At 32.5% G+C, this 20,649-nt stretch overlaps 1 protein-coding gene and 1 long non-coding RNA gene across 3 annotated transcripts in view; one reads left to right on the top strand and one right to left on the bottom strand.

The window, feature by feature from the left end:
• The window catches only part of LOC146998990 (uncharacterized), an 86,910-nt gene extending 73,844 nt beyond the window's left edge, over nt 1-13,066 (top strand). Inside the window, exons 6-7 of the mRNA XM_085812224.1 lie at nt 8,033-8,108; nt 12,859-13,066. Of these exons, the coding sequence (XP_085668350.1) occupies nt 8,033-8,108; nt 12,859-13,038 (256 nt within the window). The 3' untranslated portion in view covers nt 13,039-13,066. The remainder of the gene's footprint in view (nt 1-8,032; nt 8,109-12,858) is intronic.
• A 128-nt stretch (nt 13,067-13,194) lies between these two features.
• LOC118189240 (uncharacterized) overlaps nt 13,195-20,649 on the bottom strand; it is a 111,906-nt gene continuing 104,451 nt past the window's right edge. For both annotated transcript variants that reach the window (XR_004758228.2, XR_015039906.1), the window contains one exon: nt 13,195-14,296. This is a non-coding gene — a long non-coding RNA (uncharacterized LOC118189240). The remainder of the gene's footprint in view (nt 14,297-20,649) is intronic.

A 20,649-nucleotide genomic window follows, 5' to 3' on the forward strand; every position in this document is an offset into this window, starting at 1 on the left:
GCGAAAGCTACGTGTCCTTGATATCTTGAAAATGGCATTTCTCTTCTTAGAGTTTCTGGATTTAAACATATTCCACATAATTCATGAAAATTCGAGACAAGTTTAAGAGCACTCTGTCTTGGATTCCTTTTAATATTCTTTAGCATAAAGTGTTTGATTACATCAGGTATTTTAGATAGTCTACCAGGTCTTTTTTTGGTTTGAATGCGATTCTGTTTCTTATAATCAGGGCTTTGGAGTCAGTAGGAAAAGTGACCGACCCCGACTCCTGGAATTTTAATGACTCCAACTTCTTCATATATATATATATTAAATTTGTTTAAATTTAAATTTCATTCCTTGCAGCAATGGCACAAAGAATTAATTAAATTTGTATTTAAATTTATTCTTATGAAACAATTTTGTTTGTACTTAGCAGCTTTAGCGCTAATTATCTGGTTTGTTTCTCTTTTTATTATAAATTTTAAATAAAACTTTCTAATTCTAATAGTTTTGTTTTCTTTTTAATTAATTCTAATTTTAAACTCGCTGTTTAATTAATTTAAATAGTTTAATACAATAGTTAAATTTTTAATTAATTTTAGTGAATTAATTAGCAGTAACATTTAAATTCCCAGTTTTTTAAAGTTTTCCTGTCAAAAAAATTGGTGAATTTATTTTCATGGTTTGGTTTTGCACTTGATTTACTTATGCTATCTGAATTTAAATGATATTGTAGATTAGTTTGAAAATTAAATCTTTTATATGTTTACACATTTTTTTTAATTTTAACTTTAAATTTGCTTTTTTAAGTATATATATGTAAACATATACGCATGGGTTACAGCTTATTTTTTTAATATGAAAGAAGTAATAGATGCTACAGAAAAAAAAAAAAAAATGGATGGCATAGCAAATTATTTATATTAATTAGCATTTATTATGAAATGGAAAAACTGGCATTTGTTATTTCTAAGAAACGGTATAGGTTCGGCAAGATTTTCTTTGTTGGAATTTTCTTTCATAGATCCGATTTGATAAACTTCAGAGCCGAGAAGAGTCTTTCCACACTAACTTGAGTAGGAGGAAGAGCTCTTATTGTTAGGGCTACTTCTTTTAACTTTTCAGGACAGATTTTTAGAGAAGTTCTAAAAGAGGTGTCTTGCAAGTGCAATTATATTTCTATATTTCTTCAAAGGCTGTGTAGAAATCTTGTTTGTATTTTTTCATTTTTATATCTAAAGGCTCTTGTTTTTTTATTTTCATTCGCATTGCCTTAACCTTTTTAATATTATCCAAAAATATTTCTCAAAATCTAATTCAGTGGAAAGGGATGATAAACTCAATTGCAATATCTGCAGTTTGACTGTCCTGATTTGAATTCTCCAATTGTTCTAAGAATAATTTCATTCTTAATGAAAGTTCATAGATGACTTTCTTTGCCTTTTTAATTTGTTCATCATTCAAGAAAATTTGGTGTTTCCGATCTCCACATATTGAATCCAGCAAGATGTCATTGTCTAACAAACTATTTTCTCTTTTCTTCATTGAAGATTGAAATGATTCCTTCTGCAATAAACCCTCTATTTCAGAAAGAACAAACATTCCATTCTCGCCTCCTGTCAATTCTTCAGATTGCAGCTTTTTTATGGCTATATACGGTATAGAAAGAAATAGTTTCCAATTCTGCAAGATCATTCCACAGTCTTTCTGTTAGTGAAACATTAGGGTTATCTACATCTCCTAAAGAAGTTCTTAATTCTAAAAACCTCTTTATCATCAAATATGTATTTCCTTATCGCATTGCTTGATCAATAATTGCTCCTTTACCTGCTCGCTTCCTAAGAATGGCATCAATTTTAGGAGTTCTTGCTGCTATTGCTGCTTAACTAAATTTATCAGCGAGATTTGTAACTAAATGAATCAATTTAATCACTAATAGCAAATATCACATCCATCTTCCTTCCATATATTTATTTATTAATATGTCAATAAAATAGAAAAAAACTATATGTTAACGTATAGTCATATATAAAAATAATAACTCAGCTTGTCATTAATGTTTTCAATTCATTTTAATTTCATTTTAAATTCAAACTGTTCAATGAAAACTGGAGTCGAAGTCGGAGCCGAACTGTTTTTAGCAATTCCAGCTCCGACTCCTTTTACCCCCAAATCTGCTCGACTCCACAGCCATGCTTATAATGCTTAATAATATCAAAAACTGTAGAATTACTTAAATTAAGGAAATAGGCAATTTTTCAAATAGGTTCCTTTTGATGAAAATAAATTAATAATCTGTGGGTTTCTATTTAGATTTTTGCTTACCTTCTTTATCTAAACTAATTCCATAAAATTACGTTTTATTTATTTCAGACGATTTTAAATTGAAATTATGAAAATGTTTTATTAATTTTTTGTATCTTTTTGTTCCATTTCAGTCTAAAACATTATTTTTTAAATTTACTATTTAATTTTTTCAAATTTATTTAGTACAAAGAGAGCTAAGAAAACATGTATTCAAAGGGAGATGTTCTTTATTATTTTATTTCACAGCTTTTCTCCTGTTACTTAAAAAAATTTTTAAATTATAGTGGCCTATCATTTTTGTTAGCCATTGTATGTCTAATGAAATTCGAGGAAATAAGTTTAAATGAAGTGCAGCTAAAAAATATGCATACTGTAATTGGTCATACAAGGAGGTCAAAAAATATGCATACTGTAATTGGTCATAAAAGGAGGTCATGCGGTGTCCACATCAGATTTTTTAAATTTTACTGACCTCTTTGAGGAAAGTAGTTATAATTATTGCCTTCAGATCAATACGCATAAGGAAGTGATTTGTAGGGTCAGGTTAGATAGTATATGTTTATTAGCTATTCGAAAAAGGTGGTGTGTTTTAGTTAATTTTTTATTATGTTAATTGCATAATATAAAAGAAGTGAAAATGAACTTTAATTAAGGAAAAAAGTAATACCAAGCTTAGGAAAATAATCCAGATTTATTTATTTAATGCAGTAGTACCTGAACCTGAAAGCTCTACTACACAGAAACGTTTGATTTGATTTTATAACTCATTTGAACTTTATATCAATATTCATCTTAATTTTTTCAAAAATGATTTTTGGTCCTTAAAAGTCCTTAATTTTGGCCAAAATGAATAAATGGTCCTTAATTTTGCTCATTTTACATTTCTTATCATTTCTAATGATGATGATGAAGTCTAATAGTGATTCTAATAGTGATGATGATTTCTAATAGGGATGATGAAGGTGCTCAAAAAAAAGGGGGGGATTCTGAAAATATTTGCCAAAATTAGAGCAATCCCAACCTGGAAGGCCACAACCTTTCCGACGCCAATAGGAACGAGATGCCTGGAAAGTGCATTTTCAATAAACTGTGGCTTCATCAAGCTGACTACAAAGACTGGATATTGATGGATGGCAATCCTTAAATGTGGTCTTCGTCTGAAAGAAATTGAAATTTCTAGAATGGGAGAGTCAGCGCTGAAAATTCACATGAAAATTAAGTTTCGTTTTATCATTTCAATTTGTTTTTACATGGTTTTGCTTAGCTTAATTTCTGTGTTTGTTTCAATTAAGCCATAAATTAATTTTTTATCACCTTCTATGGAGTTTATTCTCTTTTGCACATACTATATGTATGGGATATCGGGATTATGAGTTAATTTCTGCAGAGGGTCTGTTATCGATTTCGCGGGAAATCTGTTGGCTCCATTTCGATTTTAGGTCGCCAAGGGCAAATTCAGTAACGCTAGCCCAGAAAAGGTGAAGTTCAGAAATACGTTTTGAAGCTTCAATAGACAGTTAAGTATTTGGTTTAAACCTATGTTCTTGATAGTAATGCATAATTTTTGCTAATGGCGATACAATGATTAGTTGAAAATAACTAATTATAATAATTTTTTAATATTTTTAAAGCTGAAAACAACTAATTGAAACTAATTTTCCTGAATTAACTAGACGCAAAATTAACTTTCATGAATTACTAAAGTTATTGGGTAGAAGTTTAACTGAAAATATACATTCCGTATCATATATATATATATTAAAACAAATTAAAATTTAATTTTTTAACAAACACGTATAAAAGTACAAAAGCAAATTTAAATCCTAAAAAAAGCTAAAATAATTTTTAAAAAATTTTTTAAAAATGTGCAAACATATAAAAGATTTAATTATCGAACTAATCTACAATATCATTTAAATTCAGAAGCATAAGCAAATCAAGTGCAAAATCAATCCATGAAAATAAGTTCACTAATTTAGCAAATTAAAATTAAAGTAAATAATTTTTTTTTTAAAATGCATAAGTGAATGACAGTAGAGTAGGCAAGAGACAGACTTATCAAGGGGAAGTTGCCTCCAAACCCAATTCTCCAATCATTCAATTCGTGTTTCGTAACATTTAAGAATTAATTTGGTACTTATGTATTATCGCAACCAGGTTGGCGCAATTTGTAAGTTTGAGTAAAAAAGTATGAATAGAAAGAAAATGTAAATTTATTAATTACAGATAATTTTAATACAGTTTTTTATATTATTTTGTTTTAAAATATAAAATAGCAATTAAACCCTTCCGGTTTCGAATTTGAATAAGTTGCAGAATTATTTTTCGGCGGAAATCTTTTGGCTATTGCTTTTAGCACTGATTGAAAACCTTATTCGCCATAACCATGTACACGTTGACTTATTTTTACTTAAAAAAACATCCCAGAATTGCACAAAAATGGCATTGCGCACACTCTTGACTTTATCCATGTACACTGCTATTTTGTATGTGGAGATTCACAAAATTTTCCTGCATTTTCGTGCAAATTTTTGTAATTTATGAGAAAATATTCCACTTTTGCAGCAATTCCACTTTTTGTTTGATGGACATCGAAAGATACTTTCGTTTTCTAGATCCTTTGGGAGCTCCAGCATCGGAAATTCTATTTGACATAATCGAAAGTTCAAGTTTACTTTTATAAAATTGCTCTTACAGTCTGCAAAAAAATAATAAACCGGATCCAATTCGAAGATTAAGGAACAACGCAATCATCAACATTAACTGAAATAGATAATTAGATAATTTTAGCACATACCGTTCGTTATACATAAAACGCGCGCACGAAAACGTATTCGGCGCTTGCGCACACGCATATGCGCAGTCGTAACCAAAACGATACAGAGAAATCAATAGAAAAACTGTCATTTGTTAACTCATGTCTGCCACATATTAAATTCAGGCTGACAAAAGACTTAATTCATCAGTGCCACAATATGCTGTTAGTAACCATCAAAGCAGAGCTTAATTTCTAAAATTAGAAACGCGGGTGCCCTGTGGAAGATTGTCAGGAAAGAGGAAGAAGAGTATTTTAATAGTCCTTTTAATTTATTTAATTATGTAATTAATATTAAAATTTAATCAATTAACGAATGATTAGTATATATTAAAATAATTAAGTAAAATGAAATAAAACGTAAAGAGGTAAATTAAAATTTAATAATGATTTTTAATATAATTTTACTGCTGTTAAAAATGAAATTTCTACTGAAATTGTTGTTTCGTAATTACGTAGACTGTTCTTACGTAGAGCTTCGGTGCGCTCTGGCCAGAATTATGATTTATCCCATTAATTGAGAAGTACCAGGGCTATGCTCTGGTGTGGTTCGCTGTAATTTAAGCTCTGGATCAAAGCATTTAAATTGAGATTGCCCGAAATATTCCTACCTCCCAGTCTCTTATTACATGTGTATTAAACTTCCTGGAATTTCTCATATTGCATGTATATTTAAAAGCAATTCATTCAGTCTGTAAAAATTCTAATTTAGTGTATCCAACCTTTTGTGTAATGTAAATATGTATAAAGGAAGCTTTTCAAAATATGAAATTTTAGTTAAATCTGTTAAAAACTGAAAATATAATTAACTCTTAATTTGTTACTAAAAATGAAATCAAATGGTGCTGTTAACAAGGATGAATATTAAATTAAAACTCAACGAGAAACAGTCTTAATTGAATTTCATCAGTTTTTGTTTGTGACATCCATTTACTCTTTTTTATTGTTTTTTGAAATTTTGTTATTGCCCTAAATATAGTTTATATATTGGTTCCCTACAGTTTTATGCTTAACTCCGTGTGATAAAAAGAATATTGTTCTTTTAATTTAAATTTTTTTACATTTTAATGAAATGAACTAAAACTGTATATTAAAAAAAATATTGTATTTTAACTTCGTTTATAAAATGAAGAAAAGTAATATTAAAAGAAAATCCTTGCCCATTGAAAGTAGAAAAATTTCATCCAGTTTTTTCTAATCGATATAGCAATGCTATACAGCCATAGTTATTTTTAATGTTTATTATAAATTTTTAGTAGGAATGAGGATCTTCTAATATATGTTACTTTGGAATACAAGAATTCTTGCTTTTAACTATAGTCTAATGGATGAGTTGAAAATGTGCATTGTAGGTGGTATTGAAGGCAGTATTGGAGAGTAATGTTAGTGCATCTATAAATAAGCACTTTTTGATTTTCTAAAGTCTTTTTCCCTTTCTCTTATATTGTGTGTAAGTAAAATATGTTACTGAATGCATGTATGTAAATGTGTATATGTATTCAAAGCATTTAAATGATTAATGTAGCTAATCGGAAGAATAGCATATGAATGGGAAATTTTAAATTATGGGGGGGGGGGAATATAGATTGTTAAAGCTCAGAAAGAAATGTTATTGATTCTGAAAGCAATATGATATAAGTTCATCTCCTTAAGGAGCCAAAAATTTTGCTTCTGAAGAAAGAAGTTCTAGTTGTCCTTGGAATCATTTGTTTTATTCACAATATATGCCAGTCTAAGTTGGCTTTTGTGCCTGATTTTAAATAGTGAAAGAAATTAGGTATGAGAAATTTTTCATTGTGTTAGAGAAAGAGTCAAATTATGATGCCACAATGCAGATTACATGGATTATATTGTCTTAAAATTGTTTGGCACAATAACTTCAAAGAAAATGCGACTCTGATATCGATGTCTAATGTTTGACTTATTAAAATTATTAAATTTTTAATGCTAATATATTTTGCTTTTGCCTGTATTTGAGTACCATTCTTAGGGTTGATTTTGCCTTTGTTATGTCCTATAATGAATATTAAAAAAATGTAAAGAAATCATTTTTAATACGTAAACTGTATTTTGCTTCTAATTAAATTAGTATGTTTTAATTTCATTAAAATAAACTTCTAAACATATACTAAAATAATGAATCTGTGGGTTATAAAATATAGAATGTTATTAGGATTGTATAGAATTCATGAAAGTTGCAGAGAATAATTGCTTTTTCATTTTTTTTATTGATATAGATCCTTTCGTTTGTAATATATAAAGTTATGGTTAAATAATATATAAAATATGAAAGTTTTTATAAAGTATGCTTTTTATTTTAAACTGATAAAATTATTAAATTATAATTAAACTAAAAAGAGAGAAATAATTTATATAATTTAATGGGTATGAAATTAATGTAGTATTTTTATATCACAAAATGTTTAAGTATGTGGTGCTTTCATTCTCGCCAGAAATTATGCCGTAGGAGCGACTAGTGTCAGTTTCGGACATAACTTCTTCTGTAAAAATTGTTTATCTTGCTCTGACAGTGTGCTAGACAAAGCTTGGAAATGAACTTTTGAGATTTTGTATTATCTGTATCTCAAGTATTTGAGTTTAAAGGCTACATAATCAGGTATTTACTTTGTTTAAAATGTATATTTACCATAAAATATGCAACTTTTATATTTTAGGCTCCCATGTTTAGTAATATATTGATCTTAAAAGGTAGAAGTTTTGTAATTGTAATCATATTTTAAATTTACTTTTATCAGTAAATGGTTTCTGTATGCTAAACAGCAGCCATATTTTATATGAATAAAATTTGTTGCTTTCTTCTTTTAATGAAATACATCTGAAATGTTTGTTACTTTATTAAACAAATGCTAAAAATGTTTTCAAAGCAAACACATTACTAGTGTCTGTAAGATGTTTTTTGATTTATAGGGAACAGGTGCACAGTTTGATAAGAAGAATGCAAAGGTTTGAGGATTTAAAGGAGCAGAGACGGGAAAAACATGAGGTAATTTAAGTATAATTAGTGTTTGCATGCATAAAATTTAAATTGTGGTTATTGTGCATATTCCTGATCTTCTAAAATATAACAATATCAAAATCATATTAACTAGACAAACAATATTATGTACAAAGTTGAACTGATTAAAATATAGCTCTAACAGACATATGGAATATGAAGAAATCTGTACCTGCCATGGTGGATAGTAAGTATTGTAACACACCTTGACATGAAAAGAAAGAGGCTGTGAATGTCTGCTTGGGCTATGACAGTCTGTGCCATTTTTAGGTATTGTTAAGTTTGTCTGGCATATCTGTACATATTACATATCTGAGTCAGTCTTTTGTCAGTGAGTGACCAGTTGTGTTTGATAAGCTATTATCAAGAGAATAGGCAGGCTGAAATTGAAATTAAATAATTTGTGTAATGAAGACTTTTTGAACGTCATGTATTATCCTATGAAAACTTGGTTATAGGCAAGCTTTGGTGTATAGAGAGAGATGTTGTGCCAAATGTTCAATATGCTGGCATTACGTATTGGGTGAGTGTGAGTAAAATCCATTGGCACTCCAAACTATAAACTGCAAGGTGTTAAGAATCAGTATGATTATTCACAATTAGGAATGCTCGTTATCATAGTGGTGGGAGACTCCAATATAATAAAATGATCCTGGTTTTGCAGGCAAAATTGAGATTTATCTCTCATGCCATTTATTTGTTGATGTCTCATGTTTAACTCTCCATTTGAGCCACATATGCCTGTGGTGATATCAGCAGTGGAACCTTGCAAAGATTCCCTTTGTCTGTAGGCAAACGGATAGTACTTGCACAGTAGGTATTCAAATGGTATAAGCTGACACAAGTTGTTTTGCTGTAAACCTAATTTCTGCACTATGGTTCTTAATTTTGCTAAGCAGCTCATCCATGTGGGCAATATCTTTGCCCTCAGGTTTGCTGATGTGACAAGACTAATTCCTGTTGGTTAGTGTGTTTTGAGGCACACAGAAGCTTTCCTTGCATAGAAAGGGCGGAAAAACAGATAATTTCTGTACTTAAAATTGCCTACTGTTATCTGACTTTCTAATTCTTGTAAGGTGGCATTGCTAGTACATATGTGTTGCAATGCTAATTATTCAGAAATCCTATTTATGATTATTGATTTCTATTGATGATTATTGGATATATGCATCCTTTATGCTATTGTGTTTAGAATGACTAACAGGACTAATGAAAAATGGGAGAAACATTAAAGTATAACTAAATGTTTAATGTATAATAATGTCAAGTTCTGCATTTTAATAGTAAAGCTGATGAAATGGACCATAATTTGTCCAGTGTAGAGGTAATAAGTTTATATTTTATTAATAAAATCATCAAGAACGTGATGAGAATTTAAAACCAAAGAAATGCCTGATTGAAAAAGTCACTCGCTATTACAATTTATGAGAAATTGTCTAAAAATAAATTCTGTAGCCATATATAAAAGCCTGAAAGTATTTTATTTAGATTAAAGCAACCATATAATTTCGATAGAGTATTTGAAATTTATAATTTTATATTGCTATTTTGTTTCTCAAGTTTTTTTAATTATTTCAAGTATATTTGAGTTTTTTCTTTATCTGTTGCATATTATTTTTAAGGTTTCAATATTTATATAATGCATTTGTGATAATTTACAGACCTTAAGCAGGATTTTTTTGAGGATTAGAAAATTTTTTACATAATGGGCCATAGCTTCCCAAGTTTTGTTCAGATTTTTCATTTTCTGTTTTTTTACATTAAATTTGGTTTATTTTCATAATAAACCAAATATAATGTAAAAAACTAAATACATTGTACATTCATCAATGTATGTCAAAAATTACTTAATCAGTTCATATTGTTTTTATCTTTGTTAACAAATTATTATTTTTTAAACTGTGGATTCTACTTTAATGTGCTACCAACAGAATGAAAATTATTGAATAAATTTCTTGAATTTAGCGCTGAGCGGTAAAGATGCTGAACCCAGGGAGTTCGGTCCGAGGTTCGAATCCCGCGAACAGGCTGCCTGCATGGGCGTTTTCGTTGTTTAACATGTATACGAGCCAGTTTCCCTTAGAAAATCCTCCACGAAGGCATCCCTCCCTTTAGGCAGAAAGCCCTTGTGTGTTTTACCATAATTAAATAATCCAACCCAATCTTGAATTTATCAGAGAGCTTTTGGAAGTAAGCACTGATGATCTCGATATTATTTTTGCCTAACTTTTAAATTTACCTGAATTGGCTTTGGCCTTTGTTATCTGTGGTTTTTTTACATGAGTAAAAGGATAAGGCAAAATTTGTAGACAGACTTTGTGTTGTGAATAAAATATTTTAAATACATAATTTCCATTTTAACCTTCACTTCCTTTTAATGCCACGCAGCCGATTCCTTTGTTATTATACTGTCTGTTTAAGTTGTTCAGTTGAAAATTATACGAAAAGGTGTCTTTTTGTATCAAACCTTGTTGGGAGTTAAGATTGCTTTACTAAAGCAATATCCCGTGTCTATCTTAATGGAGCCGAGAAGATTTTAGGTAGTTAATTTTCTGCACAATACTTCATTGAATACATTATTATATCAATTGCAGTTCACTATTGCGAGTTTACAAAAAGTGCTAGACTTGAAGTTTCGGGGACACGTGTACTCAGAACTTGTACGCATCCCCCGGATAGCCGAATGTGGCTGAACTCATGGTCTCAGTTTTCCATGATATATTGGTGCATGCATGTGCATGCACTTTGCTTTATTATTAATTATTTCTTAATTCATATTGTTACAGATTTCATAGTTATTTATTTTGAAAAGACAGTTGCGTTGGAAGATTAAAAATAGAACAGCGTGTGCATTTAATACCTAATAAAGAAATATCTTGTAATTGCTGTTGCCATCCACAAAAATCCAGATATTTATAGATGTTTCCAGTGTATTCGAGAAATTAATTATAAAGCTTAGAAAAGCCGAGAACAAACAACTCATCTCAGCAGTTGCTGTAGGTCTAGCGAACTGTTTGTTTACTTAATGCTGTGATTGATTTGTAGCGATTTCGCTGTGAGATAGAATTAGTTTCTCTGTTTTGAATTGATTTTTGCTAAACGTTTGACATTTTGTGATATTGTTAGAATATTTTTGAAGAAATATTTCAACATTTTTATTTATCTCTTGTGAAAAGAATAAATTTTTGTTAACTTTTTAATGTTAACCGTGTTTATTCCAGCCCTTTGAAGATTTGATGCACTTCTCGATGTGCAGCATGAACAAATCAAGTTTAGGTGATACTTGTTCGTATAAAAAATTGCAAATTTAACAACTGAATTTGAAATGAGGTTTAATTATTTTAGTTCTCTTGAAGTTTAGTTTATTAGCTTCCTTATTTTATTTCCTCCTCTTCTCATTGTCCTCTAAACTTTCCCCTCCTCAACTCTCTTCCACTCCCCTACTCTTGTCATCCCCTCCTCTACTCCTCATCCCTCCTCATCTCAACTCTTTTTCCCAACCTCTCAACTCTCCACACATCCCTTCTCCTCATTATCCTGTCAACTCTCCTTTCCTGAGAGTTGAGAGGACAATGAGGGGAGGTCCATCCTCATTGTCCTCTCAATTCTCAGGGCAGAAGAGAGTAGGGGAGGAGATGATGGGATGAAGAGTTGAGGAGGGGAGGACCATTGTTCTCTTAACTCCCATCATCTCCTCCTCTCTCCTGCCCTGTTAGTTGAGGGGATGAGGAGAGTTGAGAGGACAGTGAGGAGATGGATCATTAGGGAGATGAGAAGAAGGGATGGAGGTCCATTGTTCTCTCAACTCACCTCATTGTCCTCTCAACTCTCAGCATAGGAGAGGAGGGGATGGAAGTTAAAGAGAGTTAAGCGGAGGAGAGGATGAGAGGACAATGAGGGAAGTTCCATTGTTCTCTCCTATCATCTCCTGCCCTGAGAGTTGAGAAGACAATGAGGGGAGGTCCATCCTCTCATCCCCTCTCCATCCCTCCTCATTGTCCTCTCAACAATGCTCTCCCCTCTACTGTCCTGCCCTTTCTTACTCACCCCTCCTCACCCTATCTACCCTCATCGTCCTCTCATCCCGTCCCTTCCTCAACTCTTAGTGGAGGAGAGGAGATGAGTGGAAGGGAAAAGAGTTGAAAGGACAAGGATGGGATGAGGGGAGGAGGAGGTCAATTGTTCTCTCAACTCCTTTCATCCTCTCTCCTTATTGTCCTCTCAACTCTTCATCCCATCATCTCCTTTCCTACTCTCCTCTTGTCCCCTCTTCAACTCAACTCCTCCTCCTCTTCCCTACTCTCCTCATCTCATTTTCCTCTCAACTCTCTCCTCATTGTTAAATGAGACCTCCTCTCCTCCGCATCCGTTAAATGAGAGGAGTGAGATGACGTGATGACTCGACTCTTCATGTTTCTGCATGTTTATTAATACTTTTTCTTTATAGCTAATATGTGCTAAAATGAGCCCTCCCCATTCCCTCCACTCCTGTCCTCATCTCATCCTCCATTCCTGATCACTCATCTACCCTCTCTTTCTCCCCTCCTCATTTCATCCCCTCTCCTCATCACCTCCTCTCATCCATTAAATGGGGAGAGGAGTGAGATGTGAGGAGAATGAGATGAAGAGAAATCAGATGAGATTAGGTAAGGAAATGATTTGAGAAAAGGAAATGAGATGACAATGACTCGACTCATGTTTCTGCATGTTTATTAATATTTTTTTCTTTTCTTTATAGCTACTGACAGCTAAATGGAAGGAGGCTAAAAGGAAGGAGGAAGCATTGCAAAAATATACTGAAAAGAAGAGAGAAAACTTTAAAAAATTATCCAGGAAGACAAAGTGGGGGCAGCCGGTAATGAGCGGTAGAATTGAAATTCTGTTAGAAAAGATACAGAGTGTAAACATTAAGGACTAAAAGTAACAATAAAATAAATTTTTACATATTTCATATTGTATATTCAATATTTTTTAGCTCAAACATATACTAGCAAGATCTCTGCTGTAGTAACTACAAGGTGTGTTCGAAAAGTTCGGTGATTAGTCTCATAATTAAAAAACCGCGCCGGTTAGGATCTTGCACTCACGCATACACATGACATGTTAGTGAAAGTTTACGGTCAGGAAGCAGTGAGTAAAAAGTGTGTTTATGAGTGGTTTAAACGCTTTACAGACAGAAAGGAGGATGTCAAACATGAGCCATCCGTATTCTCCAGCTCTCGCTCCCGCAGACTTCTTACTGTTTCAAAGGAGTTCTGAAAGGCTAACACTTTTCTGACATTACTGAGATCTAACAACGGTGCTTCGAGCCATACCGAAAGAAGCGTTTGCAGACAGTTTCCAACAATCGTACACCCGATGTCAAAAGCGTGTTGTTGCTAATAGCGAACACTTTGAAAGCTAAAAGCTATTTTGCTTGTTTCTTTTTTTTTTTATGGTAAAATTCACTGAACTTTTCGAACACACCTTGTATATCATTTCTAACTATACTATAACTAGGTAACTTATATCATTTCTTCTGACTGCATAATTTTCGCTTCAATTTCATTCAGCATATAATTTATAAAAAAAGTATAATTTATGGTAACATACAAATTACAGAACTATAAAAAACTATATTGACTATTCTTTTTATTATATAAATTTTCTAATATTGCATTTTAATTGGGCATTCTATTATCCTTTTCCTAGTCAATTATTCCTTTTCAATTCTAAAGCATTGAAAAGGAATAATTGACGTTTTTGAAATATGATAAAAAATCTCATACATGTTTTTTAATTTATTAATTTCTTCCATTAACTTATATTCAGATTCTTTGCACATCAAGTAATTTTCTAGTCTCAACTTTACAAATAAGCTTAGCAAAATAGGAACTCCCTACAGTGGCTCACAAAAGTGTTCGTTCACTTAAGAGTTTCTGTGAAACACTGCTTTATTTCTTAATAAAAATTATTATTTTAGAGTGAAGATCTTTTTAATCATATCTATAACGTTCTCTTGGTAAAACTACATTAATTATTTTTTTATAAACAAGTTTTTTATTTTTGGTATTCCTTAAAAAAGTTTAAAGTAACAGAAAAGTCACCTCACAAAAGTCTGCATACACTTTAAACAAATCTGCACATATAGGATCCAAAAGCCAAACTTTGAGAGCCGTGTGCTTAGAATCTTTATCCTGAAAAAACATCAAGTTCTTTCCAATATCGAATTTTTAGATGGATAATTTAAAATTATCTTTTAAAATATTTAAATAAAGATCATGGTTCATTGTGCCATGAATAAATACTAAATTGTTTAATCCGGATGCTAACCTCCACCAGCATAATTTACTGTACCAACCAATGTCTTTGCATTAAGTTCCTCAATTTTATTTCTCCATACTATTATATGCCAATCGGAAATTTGCTTTTATCTGCAAATAAGACATGTTATCCAGCTGATCTAAATACTCGTCGAACACTTAACATGTTGAGCGTGGCAGTGAACTTTCCGTGTGGCATGCGTCGGTCCTTGGGGACCGGCACTGGAATTTTTCTTTGGCTGGCGTATTAAAGTTAAAAAATATAGTCCCAATGAAATGTGATCAAATTTAGTTTTAATTAAATGTATTGAAACTTTCTAAACATAAATACGGCTTAGCTCGCTGCCGGCTGAACGGAAAGAACAGCAAAATCATGCCGCGTTCAACGTGTTAAGTGAAACTGAAGTATAAAATTTTCAGTAAATTCTGTAGAAATCTCTAAAACACTCATTTTTTACAAATTGTTCTATGAATCTTTTCTCACGTCGAGTCCTCTTTGCCAGACAACCTCTTCTTACTTTATTTTGGATCCTATTTACTTCTTTAAAAAGCATGTTAAAGCATTTTATCATATACTGCACTGTGAAATTATATAAATTTACCAATTTAGTGACATCCCGAATCGAATTTCCATCCTTATGATAAAAAAGGGGACAGTTTTTGAATGCTTTTCGTTGTTTCCTTTACGACTATGAGAAATCTTTAAACATTAAATAAAACAAACATTTTGTGCAAACATAGGGTCTTAAGTCTATATATAAAATTAATATAATAACATGGCACATTTAAAGGCGCAAAAGTAATAGCTGTTTGTTCGTGGTATAATAGACAAATGTAGCAACCAAAAAGAGATCTCAAAATCAGTAATCAATACATTTTTAGAAGCATCAACCAGTGCATTTCCTGGATGTGTGAAATATAGCATTAAAATGACTGGAATTTCAATAGTGGGATAACTTTCTTTCCACTTTTGTTTTGCGTAAAAAGAAAAATAACGTATAGGATGCCTTACTGTTAAAAAGTTTAGCGGATTCATCAAAAAATAGTTTATGCATCATCATCTGACTTCTACTCCCTATGCTTTATGGCTGAACCACATTTCCACAAAACAATTTCCCAAAAAATTAAATATTTCCAAAAATCAGTTCCTCAGCTGCTCTGTCGTACAGTGCCATTGATATGGAAGATCTCGCTAAGATAAGAGCTTCCTCTGAATGTTTTATTGTAATATACCTAATTTTACGGAAAATTTAATTTTTAAATAGCCTGTTTGCAAAACATGAAAATATTTCTCACTATGAAATATCAGATTGGGACTTCTTGAATAAGGATTCTCTGGTGCCGATCTCTCTAATATGTGTAATGAAGCAGCTTTAATAGCTGCTAGAAAAAACAGGAAGTTTGTAACGATTCACATCTACTTTTTTAAGATATATGCCCAAATAGATCATCGTTGTCTACAAAATATACCTGTAACCGTGTGCTGGGTATCATGCTTACCTTTACAGAAATAGAATGATTTGCATCACGGTTCATATACCCCCCTAGCTAAGGCTTTAATTACTAGCTTCATCTATGGTTACTGCTTTCTGACGAGTATTTAGTATATTTTGTGTAGTTACACACCTAGCACTTCCTGAACAAATTGTAGAATTGCAAATTTGACAAAAATTCAGAATTGCAAATTGTAGAATTGCAAATTTGACAAAAAATCTCACAAAATTGTAGAAACCGTAAAAGGCTGCAGTAGATCTACTTGGTTCTCATCTGGGAAAAGCAGGCTCTTCCTGGCCTCAAAATATAATATTTTAAAAACCAATGCACTGAACAGATACCAGACTTAAGGGGGCAGACTCAAGAACCTCTTTCCCATTTCCAAAAATTCTAAACTTAGCCTTACCTGCAAAAACTCGCAATGTATAAAGGTCTGCTATGGTTCGGTCTGGTCCCTGTTTACCAATGAAAAATTGGGTCTGTTCAAACCATTATTGTTACCAAAGTAGGTGACCTGCTAGGTTCTACAAAAGGCAAGTTTCTTAACTTTACCATTAAGCATATTAAAAAACTCATTATGAGAAGAAAAAAGCTATAAAAAGAGAATAGGTAATTAATTATTAAGGATAGTTATAACAGGGGAAGAGCAGTCGACAGCATGCTACATGCATTTGAGGAGCATTAGGTAGACTAGTAGTAACACCAACAAAAGTACCATGATGCAAAACAGCAGCTTGAGCACGTCATGAGAAGATATACGGGTGATTGAATAAGTAACCATATGTGCCTCTTCTTCAGTATGCCACTTCTGATTCAGCACTCTGCTTTGGATATAACAGGAGCAGTATTCGATGTTCTACAAATTATTCCTTGGCTGGCTCATAAAAAGAGTGAGGTGGATTCCCTACTTGGACATTTTTACCCATATTAAAAGCCCAAACATTCTGAATCCTTTTAAAAAAGAAATTTTGTGGTAATCACACCATCTTTACCCACTTTGTCCATAGCATCTGCAATCATTTTACCGATTTTGCTATCACTATTAGTAGAAATAGTGGCTACCTGTATTAGGCCCTGATGTAAATGAAAGTCAAGTAAATTTTAGTGCTGGCCTCCATCAGGTTTTAAACCATCTCGCACATCAGGTAGTGCTCTGGCGACAATAACAGACACAGGAAAACTCAGTTAATTTGTACAATAGGCTAAAACATGCGGTGGTAGTATAAGTTTTTCTAAAACTCATTTACAGATTAATATTTAATACGAGGGCAGAGATATATTTAATACGATATTTAATATGAGGCCTGAGATATATTTTTAATTTTTTTTAGTATCAAGTTTTATATTATAATATACAGTCAAAAGTCGTTAATTCGGACACCCATAATCTGGAATGATCTATAATCCGGACCTCAAAGCTAAAAACTTTCTGCGCATGCGCCGCGTTGGCACATGCGCACAGGCGTTTAACGCGTGCGCGTAAGACCTTGACTACTGCGCATATGCGTGTCCGCAAGTGCAGAATACATTTTCGCCTGCGCGTTTAATGTATAACGGACGGTGTAAGCTAAAATTATCTAATTATCTATTTCAGTTAATGTTAATGATTGCGTTGTTACTTAATCTTCGAATTGGATCCCGCTTATTATTTTTTGAAGACTGTAAGAGCAATTTTATAAAAGTAAACTTGAACTTTCGATTATGTCAAATAGAATTTCCGATGCTGGAACTTCCAAAGGATCTACAGAACGAAGTATGTTTCGATGTCCATTTAACAAAAAGTGGAATTGCTGCAAAAAAATGGATAAAACCATGAAGAAGGTTACAAAGAGGTTAGTGAAAACGAAAAAATTTCGATTGACAAGTTAGTCGGTATTCTCGGCACAGCAATTAACGGGACTTGAACAGCGGAACTTTGTAACTCAACAAGAAATTATGTCTTTTTATAGAATTAAAGAGAAAGTATTATCACATAAAATGAAGCAACTTAAACAACTTACATTGAGAGAAATGTTTAATAAAGTAAACAAATAAATATTAAGCCTTTTTTTTTTTTTTTTTTTGTAAATTTTGATACCCTTTAGATCGTAATTGTTCTTTATTTCATAAATTACGGTTTCATATTTTTAATTTTAGAATTTCTGCATGCCATCTTACGAGATTTAAACGGATGATCTATAATCCGGAAATATCGATAATCCGGAATCGCCGAAGTCCCGACACGAATCCGGATTAACGATTTTTGACTGTACTTAGATTTTTGAGTAAATGAAAAAACTTAAAGGCGAAAATGTCGCATATTATTATCCTTTTTTGTATTGCCGTTATATTTAACGGCAGATAGAGTAAAAATAGTTATCTTAGTAAAAACGGTTCCTTATAGTAAAAACGGTTACTTTGGTGGCTATGTTACAGGATGTGGATATTTTCTCCCACATGAAATCGTAGTATAGCTCTGTGCTGCATGCTGCAGTCCAATGTGGCGATGATTTTAGCTGACAACCTCTACGTTTTTTATAACCCCCAGAGATGTAAAACAAAATTACAGAAGGTTACACAAAAAGACTTTTTAGAAAAAATTATTCTTTTGGAATTAGCCTATTTGACCAGCCCTATAAATTGCTGGGTGCTAAAATAGCCAGTGATCTTTTTGTGGAGTGTTTTGCTCCAGTGCTATGTCTAAAAAATCTTTTCTGGTATCATCTATGTGGTCAATATGATTTAGTCCAACACATATATTCCCCAGATTCAAGAAAATGTAAAGCATATTGCACTTAATTTAATACTAGTTTTTTTCAAAATATTTGCCTCGCTACCAGTTTTAGAGGAACCCAAAATATCTTGACCGGTCAAGGCTACTGGAATCACCTGTGTACATGACCATAGATCTAGAAATCATTAAATTGCAAAATCGTGGAATGCAATGAGTTTTACAAAAACTATCTATCTTGCGCTTTGAGCTATGCAAGAAAAAGTAAAATACGAGCTTGTAAACAATTGTATCAACCTAAAATGATCTTTCAAGTCGATTTCTTTAAACAAAAATCATTTATGCTACATCCCTTTGGCATATAGAGATAGAATTTTTTGGTTAGGACCCATATAGAGATAGAATTTTCTGGTTAAGACATCTATTTTTCTCTGTTGCTTAGGTAATCATCTAAAAGAACCACATCGACATTTGGTCTATATTCCATAATTTTTGCTACTCCAACTTTTCCATAGCCACTTGTAATAGCTTTTGATCAGCCTTTGAAATGGGACAAAGAAACCTTAGTAGCCTGCTTTCGACGGACTCTTTCTAGTAGTTTATACCTCAATCCGGTGCTTAAATCCCGTGATTCTATAATAGGTGGATGAAAGATGTTAAAAAACGAGGGTATGGGCTACTTACCCTGCAAGAGGTCTTTGAGAAGTCTTCCAATGTCGGCATCTCCATGCGAAGTAGCAGGCAACTCTCCCGTTTCCCAGACTAAACTTCTTAAAACATGTTTGTTCAATTATAGCTTTATTCTTCTAAGATAGGAGCTGACTTATTGCGTAAGGCAATGGGTAAAAAAAAATGCAACAGAAATGGCAAGCAACGCAACATTTTTGTAACAGGAGCAGCCCAAAAACATGAGATTCCTAAAGAAAAAGCCATAGCTGTTTTTGAGATTATGAAAAAATTTGCGCAGCCGCCCTGCATCAAACCCATTGGCAGTCTATTTTTCAACCAAAAGGGATGCCTCTTTTCGAATCAGCCAGTGGTGCAGAAATCGCAACCCTCTCTTTTTCAAATCATCTAGATACTTCCTATAAGCCAAATTGGTAACAAGAGTTCTATCCATGTAAAAGGAGTTTCTATTATAATAGACCTGGAAATATAAAACTTAAATAGTTAGTTGTTTAGCCGCAAGCTTTTATATAAAGCTGCTGTATCAAACTTTGACGTCTACTATTTTTAAGGTTAGCATACGCTCCGCTTGCGGTCAGAATAGGCATTTGGAGCAAAATACGCATACAACCACTCATACCTTCTGTTAACCAGAAGGGATGCCTCTTTTCGAATCAGCCAGTGGTGCAGAAATCGCAACCCTCTCTTTTTTCAAATCATCTAGATACTCCCTATAAGCCAAATTGGTAACAAGAGTTCTATCCATGTAAAAGGAGTTTCTAATCGGCCTCGAAATATAAAACTTAAATAGTTAGTTGTTTAGCCGCAAGCTTTTATATAAAGCTACTGTATCAAACCTTGACTTATACTATTTTTAAGGTTAGCATACGCCCCGCTTGCGGTCAGAACAGGCATTTGGAGCAAAATACGCATACAACCACTCATGCCTTCTGTTAATCTGCCTACTAGATCTACTACACTCTCTCGCTTAGGAAGACCTGCTTTTTTAATAAAACGGGGGGTGGGCTGTTTTATCCTTTTAGGCGGGGGCGTAAAATATGATTTTAGTGTTTGTATGTTAGCCATTGGCTTGGCTATGATGGCTGCCTATTATCTATTCAAGCAGTCGGAAGGTGCGGGTTGGATTGGGCCACATCGTACTTTTAAACAAATGCCTGTTACAATTAACATATTGGGTTCTTGCCGTCCATCTGAATCATACTTTCTGCAACGGCCAACACAATTTATAGCTACTGCACACCAATATTTGCCGATATTTACTGAATATGGAAAAACCTATTGGGTAAAAGTTTATGACATAACCGCTTGCCAAATCTGTTTCTTTCGTTTCACCTTT

This window comes from Stegodyphus dumicola, chromosome 2 (genome assembly GCF_044657685.1).
Source record: "Stegodyphus dumicola isolate Sdum_Otavi_A_Nest chromosome 2, ASM4465768v1".
Classification (NCBI taxonomy): domain Eukaryota; kingdom Metazoa; phylum Arthropoda; class Arachnida; order Araneae; family Eresidae; genus Stegodyphus; species Stegodyphus dumicola.